General features: G+C 40.5%; 1 protein-coding gene across 3 annotated transcripts in view; it reads right to left on the minus strand.

Annotated features, from left to right (window-relative positions):
• Positions 1-902: 902 nt before the first annotated feature.
• LOC145443796 (uncharacterized) overlaps positions 903-13,030 on the minus strand; it is a 67,845-nt gene continuing 55,717 nt past the window's right edge. For all 3 annotated transcript variants that reach the window (XM_080321754.1, XM_080321753.1, XM_080321752.1), the window contains 7 exons: positions 12,370-12,592; positions 11,761-11,896; positions 6,433-6,584; positions 4,286-4,380; positions 3,866-4,005; positions 3,629-3,806; positions 903-2,986 (listed from right to left, as the gene is read on the minus strand). In XM_080321754.1, the coding sequence (XP_080177880.1) occupies positions 2,700-2,986; positions 3,629-3,806; positions 3,866-4,005; positions 4,286-4,380; positions 6,433-6,584; positions 11,761-11,896; positions 12,370-12,592 (1,211 nt within the window). In that variant the 3' untranslated portion in view covers positions 903-2,699. The remainder of the gene's footprint in view (positions 2,987-3,628; positions 3,807-3,865; positions 4,006-4,285; positions 4,381-6,432; positions 6,585-11,760; positions 11,897-12,369; positions 12,593-13,030) is intronic.

The following is a 13,030-nucleotide window of genomic DNA, read 5'->3' on the forward strand; positions in this document are numbered from 1 at the left end:
GATATGTCGTATGCCGTTGAAAGGGGCATGGAATGATGTTTTGGTACAAGACATATATTGTACAATGTACATTGTACAGCATGCATATTTTAAACTAATATTTCTCCACTTCTCTGTAGGACCCAATTCATCTATGAAATATTTGAATCCGCTCCAGAATGATTATTTTATTCCTCAAAATAGTGAAACTAAAATCTCAGACACGCAGTGGATGCGGGGATTTGATCAAAGTTGTGTTTCGCGACGCGAATGGCGTAGCGAAAGATCATAATATACTCAGGAGTTTTAGCCTATATGATCTACCAGCCTGTAACTGCTGCACCCAGACCCCCAATTTGGGGAGCTTCAAGGGGCTCAAGATTATTTCGTTGGTCGTTTGTTGGAGCATATTTACTCAACGTGAAAAATTTCGTCGCGCATTGCGCGATTTCTTGTCCCAGGGTGTGTTGATTTAAATATCATCAGTAAATGAAGTAAAAATGCGCATATTTTAGGGAAATAGGCATATCGCCACTGTTGATTACCACGCATTGAACAGGATTATGATTCCAAGATAAGAGGTGGGCCACAGCACATTTTCAAATCGGAAAATGGGCCACGGCCAAGAAAGGGCTGAGAAGCCCTGCACTAAGTAAAGTAGCCACCAAACATAGATTTGGTCGTGCGGTCGCATACTTCTAGCGGTTAATCGGGGGCGGTTACTTTTGAAATTGTAAGATGCATCTTCGCGACTAACACAAAACGATCAATGACACAACAAATAGGTGCAATCTGCGTAAAGATATTGAGTCACCGCGATAAAGGAGTCGTTTGATGCGGTGTTTCCGACTGTAGCAAGTATTTGAAGAGTTTTTGGGGATCGGAACTTCCATATACAATTGAATTGTATATTCATATTGAAATGGATCCGGATATTTTCGGCCATACTCTTCAGGGGGTAATGCTCAGCAACTAGTAGAGAATTGGAAAGAACATTGCATGGCAACAATTGTATCGTTAAGTAAGTCATTTTGTTTAAAAGCTGTTATGTAGACCTGTAAGTATTCTAAAAACATGACCAGTTCAGTAAGCAGTGCAAGTACACAACTTGTACCTTGAAAAATTAGTACTTCTTCACTGACGAGTGACCACCTCTGGTAGTGACACATACCTTTTTACAGCAGCAGTGCCAAAAGATTTGAAACGATCAAATCACATCAACAGTTAACGACAGTACAACCAATTGAGAAATAAGATCAAGAACTCCACAGTTGGCGGGCAGAAACGATCTCAGTACAGCAGCTGAAAAACTTGTTTGACACAACACATACTTTTTACGAGCTTGAATTGAAGTGGAATACTACCTTTGTACACTTATGAGTTGGAGCAAGACAGGCAAATTTGGGCGGATGGGAATTGGGAAATCACAGTAGCAATTTGCATCTGCTTTTAAAAGCGAAGGCATATGAACATTGAACAATAAGGAACCAGTGAAATGACCACACGGTAATCAAAATGCTATCGAATTTCCGCAACTCTAGCATAAGAACACGCTAGGACTAGGACTGGGCTTTGAATATCATTCATTATGACATCATAACATTATGGAGAGACGTGGAAAGTCAACTGTGCTGACACAAAGAACATAATGCCAGTTCTACTTCACAATAAAGTTAATTTGGTATTATTTCATCAATTCATTATAATGCTGCGATACGAAATATGCGGTTCCAAGGCTTCCACAGCGGAAATGGCTATCGAAGCTGCGATTCACGTTGATCAATCAACTCTTGGTGGCAAAGAGCGGGTAATATCAGTATTGGAAAAAAGTCATGTCTCATTAATCGAATCGAATCATAAGAATGAAGGTTGCCCGACATATGATCATGCGACACAATGAAAAACGACACTTCAGCATGAGTCATTTCAGAATTTGACTTTATACCCCTAACCCGTATATATATCCTAACCCTAAACCAGGGTTGTAATGACTCGAGTCACGTTTTTTTTTGGTGACTCGACTTGACTCTAGTCAATTTTTCAAATGCGCAAGGTGACTTGACTTGAGTCAATTTTTGCTATGACTCGACTTGTACTCGAGTCATTGCGCATGACTCAAACCAATCATATGACTGGAGACTAGAACGGCCTAGACAGACATTTCATTGTAAGTTTGAAGAGTAGTAAAGTTAACCCAATATTGTTATTTCGTCTATCAGTCGTGATACTCGGAAATGGAGCCTGTTAAAACTGAGGAAAATTACTATATTATAAATGCAGGACATTCTAAATCACTCGAGCAGAGTTGAAAATGTGGGCTGACCGGATTGAACTGAAAACTGAACAGTGAACTCACTGACTTGGACTCGAGTCAAAACACTATGACACGGACTGTACCTTCCGCTAGCTGACTTGACTCGGTAGTTCAATGAAAATGACCGACTTGACTCGAGTCGAAACAATAAAATTGAGATTGACTTGCGACTCGGTTACAAGCCTGCCTGTAAGTTAACCCACATGCTCATCTGTCGCATGCCTGAATGTTGCATGTTAATATGTCGCATGCTCAAATGTCCACGGACCGAGAATTTAATCGAATCATTGTTCCCAGCCCTAGCAGTAACGAGACACGCCAAAATACCTCAAGCAGAAATACAAATTAGAAGGTCTTGAAAGTACTCGTATACTTTCATTGGCTAATCTGTGGTTCACAAATTCGTTCATACAGATGTATACGTGATCACGTAAGACGGATATGCGCTCCAATCTCGGAACACCACATAAATGGTAGGTGTGTACATGCCGCATTGATCGACTACACTGTCGTAAAGTTCTCCGGTAGCGTTGTTCTGCGGCGCGTCCACCATCGAGCTATTGCCTTTGCAGTAATCGCCCGTCAGCACTTCGGCAACGAACATTTGTTGCTTCCCTCTGAAATCTTTGTGGGCGTAGGAGTTTGAATAGGACGACTCCGTTGAGAAATAGGTACCTTTACCGTACATCGTGGCTAAAACCAGAAAAACAAAGCGTCATTTACCTCGAGTGACGCTGCCACGATGTCCAACAACTAATTACAAAACAAATCGAATCACAGCTGGCTTCGGAGGAACTAGACATTGCCAAACAGAACCTAAAATCGCAAAGTTTATATGTCAGTACCATTGGGGTCAATTACTTCTTTACCACAAAACAAAAGCGTATAAGTACAACACATGTACGTCCTCGTCGTCCAATTATGTTTGTTTGTGGTGTTCATGGTGTTTTTATTTTACGATGGTCATTTACACCGGCCCAGATATTTATTGTTGTGATTCTGAAGATCTTCTCGGAGGTACAGAGCTTCAATATACAATTGAATAATATATTCATATTGAAATGAACCCGAATATTTTCGACTGACACTCGTCAGGGGTAATCGTCAGCAACTAGTAGAGATTTGGAAAGAACATGGTATATACAATTGTTGATATAAAATGTAACGGTTCAATACACGGAAAACAGTAGTAATAATAAGAATAGCTCTAACTTAGACTACAAATTCCAAAATTTAGCTGCAATCGTCATTTTCCAATAAGGATAGTAGCATAAGCGGGTCACTGTAATTCCCATAAAAATATAATTTTTAAATGCCGTATATTTGAGTGCTCACCATTTTTCCCCGCATAGCTACGGTTGAACCCGTGCTTGCAAATGGCGTCCACCGTGTCCTTGTCAGTGCCGTGAAAAAGTCTCATTTCGACGTTGGCGGGCGGGGTTTTTCTTTTTGAAATTTCTTCTTTCTTCGACTGATATTGCCGATACAGCGACAAATTCTGAATTCTATCGATCTAACAACAAGACGCTAGCTTATGATACATACAAAAACACAAACGTATCGCGAAAGTACCCGTTCGACGTAAAAGTAGCAGCCAGTTCGTTTATTCGCAGCCTTAAACAGTTTCTCGATCTCCTGATACTCGGAGGAATAGTGATCGAGCTTCACTGGAATCATCTTTTCGTCGGACGAGATCCAGTTTTCCGGCAGATCTGAGCAAAGAGTAACATAACACAGATAGTCAAGTAAGATTTGGTACTCAGAAGTAAAGCTTTAAATTTATACCGAAGTACAAAGTAGAAGTAGCAATTTCCAAGTAAGTAAAGCAGTAAGCAGTCTAGGTCTAGTTTTGCCCGAAAAACTGAAGTAAAAGTACAAGTAGTCTAAAAACATAACTCATGTAACTTGAAAAGTAGACTTGGTCTAGGTTTGCCTACTTTACGCAGTTTGTCTGAGGTGGCTACTTTCAAAACCGCAGCAGTTGCAAATTACCGGTGGACATCCCGGACATGATGATTTCTTGCACTTTGTCTTTCACCTTGGAGGCGTCGTCGTTATTTCCTTGAATTGTGATCGAGTGAGCATCGCTAAAAAAACAAGACAATATGAGCTGGCGTTACTTGAGATTCTACGTCATTTAGAATTCATTACACGTACATTATATATATTGGATTTTAACCCTTTGCGACCGGCGGACCAGTATACTGGACCGCGATTGTTTAACACGGAGGAGTCATTATTTATTTTAAGATAGCTCGACCTGCAATACTTTCTAAACTGTAACAATCGATTTATATGGATAGCTATTATGAATACGCATACATAAGACCATGTACAACCTATTATATCAATGCATATCCTGATTGAAATGCAGATTTAACACGCAAAAACGTTTCCCCCAAAATTGAATTTGTAATGATGTTCGCGTGAATGATTGCCTGGAATTTAAACCATTATATCTTCCGTTCTAGACGTCATATAACTAATTACAGTTATCTTCTATGACTTGTTGTTGGTCATACTATTCTATGAAAGACCTTATATCGAAGATTAGCACGTAGAGATGTTTCAAATCGACTTGAAAGAAAGCAATACCTTATTACCTGAAAATCATGGCTGCGTAAGTAACAGATGTACAATTGCTTCAGGCAATTGCAAATTGTACATATGGTTGGCCATTACTCTGGCATATTCATCAATATCCCTATCATGGGGTTTAGTATTGTATAACAAAGCCGACACCAGCCCTAACACTACACAAATAAGCGTGAGAGTTAGGCTATTTTGGTACCAGAGCCTGTAATAAAAACATCATATAGAGGCAGTTTTATATCTGTTTAGATGGCACACGAAGTTACTGTTGGATTCTATGACTACTGTTGATCATACATGGAACATTAGCTGTGTAGAATACAGCTCAAATTGATGTGAAATAAAGCAATAATGTACCACATGAAATGACTTCTCGAGCGTATATGGGCACTAGGCAGTGTCGAATAAGCCAATATGTGCATACTTACGAATCCGTTATGCAGTTGCAAGTTACATATAACAAGCCACTGGGGTTGATACCACTTCAATAGCATGGAGATATATAAAATAGTAACTATGTTTTGTAGAATTGGAAGTGAATTGCCTTCCGCGAGATTACGCGATTATGTAATCAATTACTCATCGGCGGCGGACGCGTGATTCGTGCTTATCATGTCTACCTTTCCAAGATCGTAGCGCTGGGCTATGGAGCGCTATAGTAGCCTGTAATGTCTCGTTGGAACGTAGAGATTCATGCGGAACGCAATCAGTTGGTCATATACCAAGAGAGGGCCTAAGTATGACGTCAGGAGATATAGAAGACTAAAATTGTATTTTATTTTCAAGAAATTGAGAACATTTTCTCGCACACCGCAATTCCCTCGTGCGTCTGAGCCGTAAGAGTATCTCAGACCACTAGGCGGCTAATTCAGGTTTATGGCAATATATTGGGCGTCGATTTAAGCCATATGGATGACATTTTATCGTCTTTTTGTGGATGCAGTAAAATTTTGGTCAGTAGGCTGGCCGATTACAAAGGGTTAATCAAGTAAAACCGCATGCATGTGACTGGAGTGGTGCATTCTTCGTTTCAGGCGATATGTGGTGTGTTTATTGAACCTTGACAAATTTACGCAGGTCACAGGTCAATAACAAAGTACTTTTACTTATACCGAGTACGTTTTTGCCTATATGTACTACTGTATTTCCAGTTCTACCTAACGGTATTTCAGAAAAAAAACTATGTGCTTTTTCCACTTTCCATTTTGTTGGCGTATAGTAGTTTTTGGGATATCAAGTTGGGATTATTAGCTAAAGCGCAATATTTTTATGTAATCATATAGAAACTGAGGAATTATGGAGATGATATCTTTGTATATATTTAAATCAGATCAAACAACGATTTAATTATAACGTACACGGCGCAAGCGTCAGAAATGTGGTCACCGTCAATAACCAATTGGTAAAATCTGGGATGAAAGGCGACCGTGTGATTCTTAGTGACAAGGAGCATATAATTTCGATACTAGAAAAATTATCCGTCACTACTCAAATCGAATCATTAGAATTAATATTCAATTCAGATTCTTGTGCTCATCCCTACTCACCTTCTCTTGTTAACAATAACACGAACGTCATGTTTGGTTGCCATTTTCTCGATCTTTGACAGGTCCGAATCGGTGATTCTTAATACCGCTACAGAGTCAATCACAAAATCTTTGATGAACCGGTCCGTCATTGCTTGCAGTTCCTCCACTGCCTGCAAAGTATTTGAATAAAGCATTACAGGTACATAGGTGACACGCTACAATTACGGCTGGGCTCAGTCGAGTATCTAGCTACGGATTTTGAAGTGAGTATTTCTAGTTTAGTTTCAGAACAACTGTGAAACGTCTGTCGTTGTTTGGTGTGAATCATGATACCGGTGGTCTGTTCAGGGATGTTCTTGTAGCCATTGCTAGAGCTCATCACTACTGAAAGTGGCGTAGCCAGGGGGAGGTTTTGGGGGTCGAAACTCCCTCTATTTCGAACTCGAAACCCTTCCTTTTGAAATCTTGATTATATCTCTGATATCACTTGGTTCACTTGCAATTCAGTTAAGAATATAGCTAGTTGTGTTTCAGTTAGTTAGTTGAGGAATTTGAAGGTCGTTAGTTCTAGTTGTGGGTTTCGAAATGTGAGTAGTTCTAGCTTGGTCTGTACAAGTCTGATCGATGAGTGAAATCCATCCCAGTGCCAGCCGGAAGCCATGGAAAATGGGTATGGTTGCGGTAGGAATGTAATCTAGCCAAAAAATAATGCTTCCTCTATACCAATGGTTCTTAACCTTTTTTCCTGCAGCAACCCTTTTCGAAAATTGCCCAGGTCTGACGCCCCCACCCCTCCATATTTCAAGGACGGTCGTAAAAACAAACGGTAAGAGTTCGAAGTCAGGTCGGTATTTTCGGGTTGGGACCTCACTATTGGAAATAGCTTGGATCGCACCCCAGGACCACTCGACTCATGAAGGCTATGATAATTGTATGTGCTATATTCGGGATCAAATCAATCATCGGATACGGGTTCATACCGTCTGGTTCGCCCCGACGTAACACATCCCAAATCCAGCTCTGCGACACTAATTGTATTGGGTTTTGTTTTATCGGTTTCTATGACTAGTAAATCAACTGAGATATTGGTAGAGATCTTTGCTCACATTGAATTTAGCACTGTGCCCAGTTTATTAACTTTAATAAGAATGTTTTTCAGACAACGCAACCCGTATCACACTACATTCATGTGAGGTTGCGGGCTGGGCTGTGGAGTCGGAGTCGGTGGAGTCGGAGTCGGGGTAATTTTCGCTTGATGGAGTCGGAGTCGGAGTCGCGAAAACTATAATAGCTGGAGTCGGAGTCGGTGGGAAAATACTGACTGGAGTCGGAGTCGGAGTTTGTGAGATTGACTATGACTTCGACTCCGACTCCAACTTCTCCATCATGAAAACATTTGCTTTCAAAGAATTTTTTTTTGTACCACGAATCACTGTTATTATTAACCACACAGATCAGGTGCGGCCATCCCGTGGCACGCAGGCTAAATTTGGCACACGAGAAGGTTAGGTGTGGCCTGCGAGGTAATTCTCGAAATTATTTATGACATCAGGTACAATTGCAAGGCCAACCAAAATTTGATTAGCATGACCGCGAAATTTGATGATGACTAAAACAACAGTTCTGACGCATTGACGTATCTAGGGGCCAGCCGCATTTATCCCAGATCTTCGTATATGACCATAAAGTAGAATATTTCATAGCAGATTTATTTGACTTGAAATTTTCTCGGTACTTCGGATGATTCATTGTCACTAGATTTCTTGCATTCAGTATTTGAGCCCCGGTCTGAAAATTATAAATACATATTATTCACAGAATTGATTCTAACTATATTCGCAATTAGGAGATGCGGCTTCGCTTGTGCACTCGCAGCGAGATCGTCGACAAAACATTTACATGAAATGATAGAGGCATGTTCCCTGATACCGTCGATTTTGCTATGTCTAAACGTCGAATAATCCTGTCCTTGCCAAATGAGCCCAGTGGTATACAGATGCGACCCCCAATGTATGTTAGCGACATATTTATTGATATAGCTATAGCCTAATTCAGTCGTTATCTTGCAAAAAAATTTCGCGCTGCGCGCGAACAGGGCCTGATTGCGCACTGCACAGTTGCATGACATATTGTAATCAATTTTAGAGCGTATTAATATAAGTCTTCTTTGCAATGTTACCTAATTCGGTTCGCTCCTATCGACGACAAAAAAGGTTATCAACATTCCAGTTGCCCGCGCAATGGTTCGCAAATCTCAGGTGTCCCTTGCGCCGAAAAAGTTGCCCACCCCTGATATAGATGAAATTAGATATTACTTGCAAATTACAACTCAGTTGCAGAGAGGAAGAAAATCGCAAGATGTGTTTTCGCGATGTAGTCAAAATTGATGCAGTTTTTGGAATGATACCATGATACTGCGACAGAGAAAATGCATCGCCTGGTTTTGTAAAATTGTAAAAATGATGTAAATATGACCAAACGGTGCTTCCCACTTGTCAAAATTAAAAATATTTGTAGTGTAGCTTAGCTGTTTGGGTGAACAAATGATTAAGAAAGACTGCAAGTCCCAATCCTTGAAAACTTGATTAAGTACATGTAGACTAGACATAGGCTATGGTCTTTGACTACTTAATTAAATTCCATTAATGAGCAATGTCTATTATTAGTAAGAGTGTGTGTGCTTGTAATCAGGATAGTGTGCAATGACAAAATTAGTAAGTTCAATCGCTTTATTAGTTGCTGACTCATACACAAGAGCTACCCTTGGATTTTTTATCTATATTTTTATTATACAGGATTGGATATCTGCCATATTTGAATGATTCATACATTTCAGGATATTAGAGAGTCCATGTTATAAAAACTTGAATAAGGAAGGATATTTAGCAAATCTTTATTTCATGTTAATTGGATAATTCGAGCTGTGCCACAATGAAACAATTTAGCATACCACAGTTAATCATATGTTTGCATATGTTTAATGGTTGTATGATAGTCATTCAACCGACAATGTGGCATATAATTTTCGAAGTAAATTGGTAATAATGCTGGAGTCGGAGTCGGGAGTCGGAGTCGGTACGTTTAAAGACCCAGGAGTCGGAACGTTTAAAGACTCAGGAGTCGGAGTCAGTATATTGAAAATGTGTGGAGTCGGAGTCGGAGTCGGTGGTAAAATTTACCGACTCCACAGCCCTGGTTGCGGGTCACAACAATAAACAGCATCATCCTTAAGATACGATGAGGAATTATTATGAAGATTTCATTTTGTATCTCTCAAATACAAATATATTTAGTTATTCATTTTGCCCAAAAAGCTTCAAAGTATCTTCAATGTTCAACGAGCTCTCACTCTTACAAATGGTACAGCGCCTCCGTCTCCGTCTTCGATTTTGACACACTGTTTGCTGCGGGATAAAATACCTAGTTCGAAACATTTTGTGGAAAATAACCCGAGCCAGCGTGAGACGGGAATATATTAACAGGAAATTGGTGATCTAAAAGTATGCGAAATTAATTTGACATGAATTATAATAAACCACTGCATACATGAAAACATGTTGCGAACATTGTCTACATCAGGCCTGGGCAAAGTGCGGCCCGCGAAGCGATTCTGCGCGGCCCGCCAAAGGTTGCTTGAAATTTAAAATATAAAACCTACTTTTTAATGTTGCTGCGTGCACTAAAACCATAGAAAGTTTAAACTGAACACGAAATTCGTTCACTATCAAGCCTTTTCATTAACATACCGTGAATACGCAGCCTATACGTACCTCACATGCCTAATCCAGATTCAAAGTAAAGTCAATGTAGCAAATTATGCCGTTAGAATTAAATTCACAAGAAGTCACCAAACCTTCTTTGTTGCCATTGTCACATTACGCATTACAAGGTCTGTGTTTCAAATTGTTACGAGATATGTTTCCAAATCCGAAATTCGTAAAACAAGTGAATCAGTGCTCATAATTTCTATGAATATATCACCACCCATGAACGATGTCAAAAAAGAAAGCCGAATGTCCCGGAAACCCACTACCAAGACAGTCAACTACATATTGTCCTCAGGACCGTATCTCCCCCACCCCAATTGTGTGGCGAGCTCGTCGGGCGTCCAAAATTATTTCGTGAATGAACTTTACGCCAACACTGGATTTCGAGTGGGCACTGCAATTGCAACTGCTGATCAAATTAACTAAGTAAAGGGAAAAAAGCTCGACAGCGAGAAAACCTTGGCCGAAAAGGACTGCTCTTATGTCGACCGAAAACCACGAAGCCCAATTGTCCATAGGCAATATCTGCCAGTGAAGAAATACCAATCGAGAATCAGGTGCGTCTTTTTAGTTTGGTACGCTTTGACGATTTCAATATCTTTTCACATAGCGGACGGGGGGTCACGAAATAACAACATGTGACGAAGTAATTATACCAACGGGCCCGCCCGAATATTTCCAAGACAGAACCTCACTCAGCTCTAGCGGTAAAACAGAGTAAGCCACTACGTGGGCTGCGAGAGGTTTGAAAACATAGCACTATATATGCGATTACCAATTTTATTGGCCGATTGAATCATAAATCGTGAAAAAATTATTGACCGATTGAATCATGAATCGTGAAAAAATTCTGCGCTTCGCGCGATTATGGCATAAACGTTACCATTTCGTGTATACAAGACATATCGTGTATCGTGCATCTCGATGGGGGCTGATCTGGGGGCGAAGCTCCCAGCAGCCTGGCTTAGAACTTTATGGGGGGGGGGGGAGCCCAAGACCAACGTTTGGGGGGGGGATGACGACGGGTTGTTTCGGCCATTCCAAATACATTTTAATGTATTGTTAGAAAAACGCGGATATCGGTTTGAAGAGACTTTAAAATGGAACATGTTTAACATTGTTTCACATTGTTTCAAAATATGACGGCAAATAAATATTTTTTGGGGTAATTAACCGTCACTTCGTCATTCCCCAATATCAACACATCCACTGAGCACCAATTCGTGTAATTCACTGCTCCCAATTTCGAAATAAAATCAATACGCTGGATATTCTAAAATTTAGCCCGCCAGCATATTTCTGCTTTTCATTTGGCCCGCGCAGAAATATAATTGCCCACCCTTGGTCTACATCGATCTCGCGTCCAGCGCGACGATAAATTCGAGATTTAACAGATGTGGTCGAATGCTAGTTTGTAATGAGCTCTCAGGGATATAGGGGGGAGGGGGGAGTTGGCGACCGGGACGAGAAACACTGCTCTACACACGAAAAGTCAAATGACAATGGAGAATATGAATTTAAGTTGAACCTAGTAAGACTAGTCAATTCCAAATCGTCAGTTACAGAACAGGAACACAACCTTCTTAAGGTTGTCTCTGCTGTCGGCAGACACCGTGACTTTTGCGTGCTGTCCTGTCCCAGCCCTGGCAGCTTTGGTGGGCGCGACCGGAGTAGGAACAGGCTTTCGGGGCGGTTCTGGCACTGGCTCCGGAGCTCTGAAAAAATTAACGAATCGTACCCACCAAGAGTGAAAAAAGTGTGAGTGTGATATAACTCTTAGTTGGAAGGGGCTCTCACTACTCAAGTTGAAGCATAAACTTAATGCTGATTCCGATTTTAGTACTTGAATAATTGAGCACAGTACTTAAGTAAGTAGTTTTAGAAAGTTTATTTGCTCGACAGGTCGCATGCTTTCAGCCGTTAATCGGAGGTGGCCACTTTTGAAGATGCAGGTTTCTTCTTCGCGACAAACGCAAAATGAATAGTAGCTCTAAAAATGGGCGCAGTTTTCGAAAAGGTGTTACTTTACAAAATTCAAAACATCAAAAGTTAGTAGTGTTTGACCAAAAATATTAGGTGGAAGTGGAAAATGTTCGAAAATATAACCATTTGAGCAATTTGAGGCAAATCTACTTGAGTACTTGGAAAAACTAGAAAAATCATTGTTATTGACCATCGCTGATCTTACTTGACAAAAAATCGAGCAAGGGCCGCCAATAAGCCTGTCTTTTGCTCCGCAGCAGCATGGGTGGGCCTTTGCTTTCGCTCCAGGATATTTTGATAATACGCAACGAACGTTCCCCCATACAGCACAACGAGTATTTTTTTCAAGCATCGGCTTTCGGCGTCGAATTTTTCGAATGCATTTCTCATCGCCACGGCGATATCGTGATTATTCCAACCGCCATTACCTTGAAAGAGAAACAGGGTTGAAAATAAACCACCTGTTGCATTGCTAATCGACAAGTATCCATATTCCATCCCTGTAGACCAGTATTGGGATCAAGTCACTACCTTCGAGTCATCTCGAGTCAATCAACAGTCTGACTCGATTTCTGGAGGTGACTCATGCCAATTCAAGTCACGAGTCAAGTCACAATTCAAATCAAGTTGATTTTACGAAGTAATTGACATGCAAAAGCGCCCTCAGTCCTTAATTATCAGCAAACATAGCGAATAATGCACGAAACCTCAGAAGGTTGAAACGAATTGATGTGAGTCCCCCTACACATCCATGAGATACAATTCAAGCCTGCGCCGATAGTTGACGAGTAATCTAAACTAACAAACTATTTCAAAATTCGATTTAAATCAGTGCTCTTTAGCCTTTTTCGTTGTGGTACACCCTT

This window comes from Botryllus schlosseri, chromosome 7 (assembly GCF_051294905.1).
Source record: "Botryllus schlosseri isolate E-star chromosome 7, Bs_hap1, whole genome shotgun sequence".
NCBI classification, from domain to species: Eukaryota; Metazoa; Chordata; class Ascidiacea; order Stolidobranchia; family Styelidae; genus Botryllus; species Botryllus schlosseri.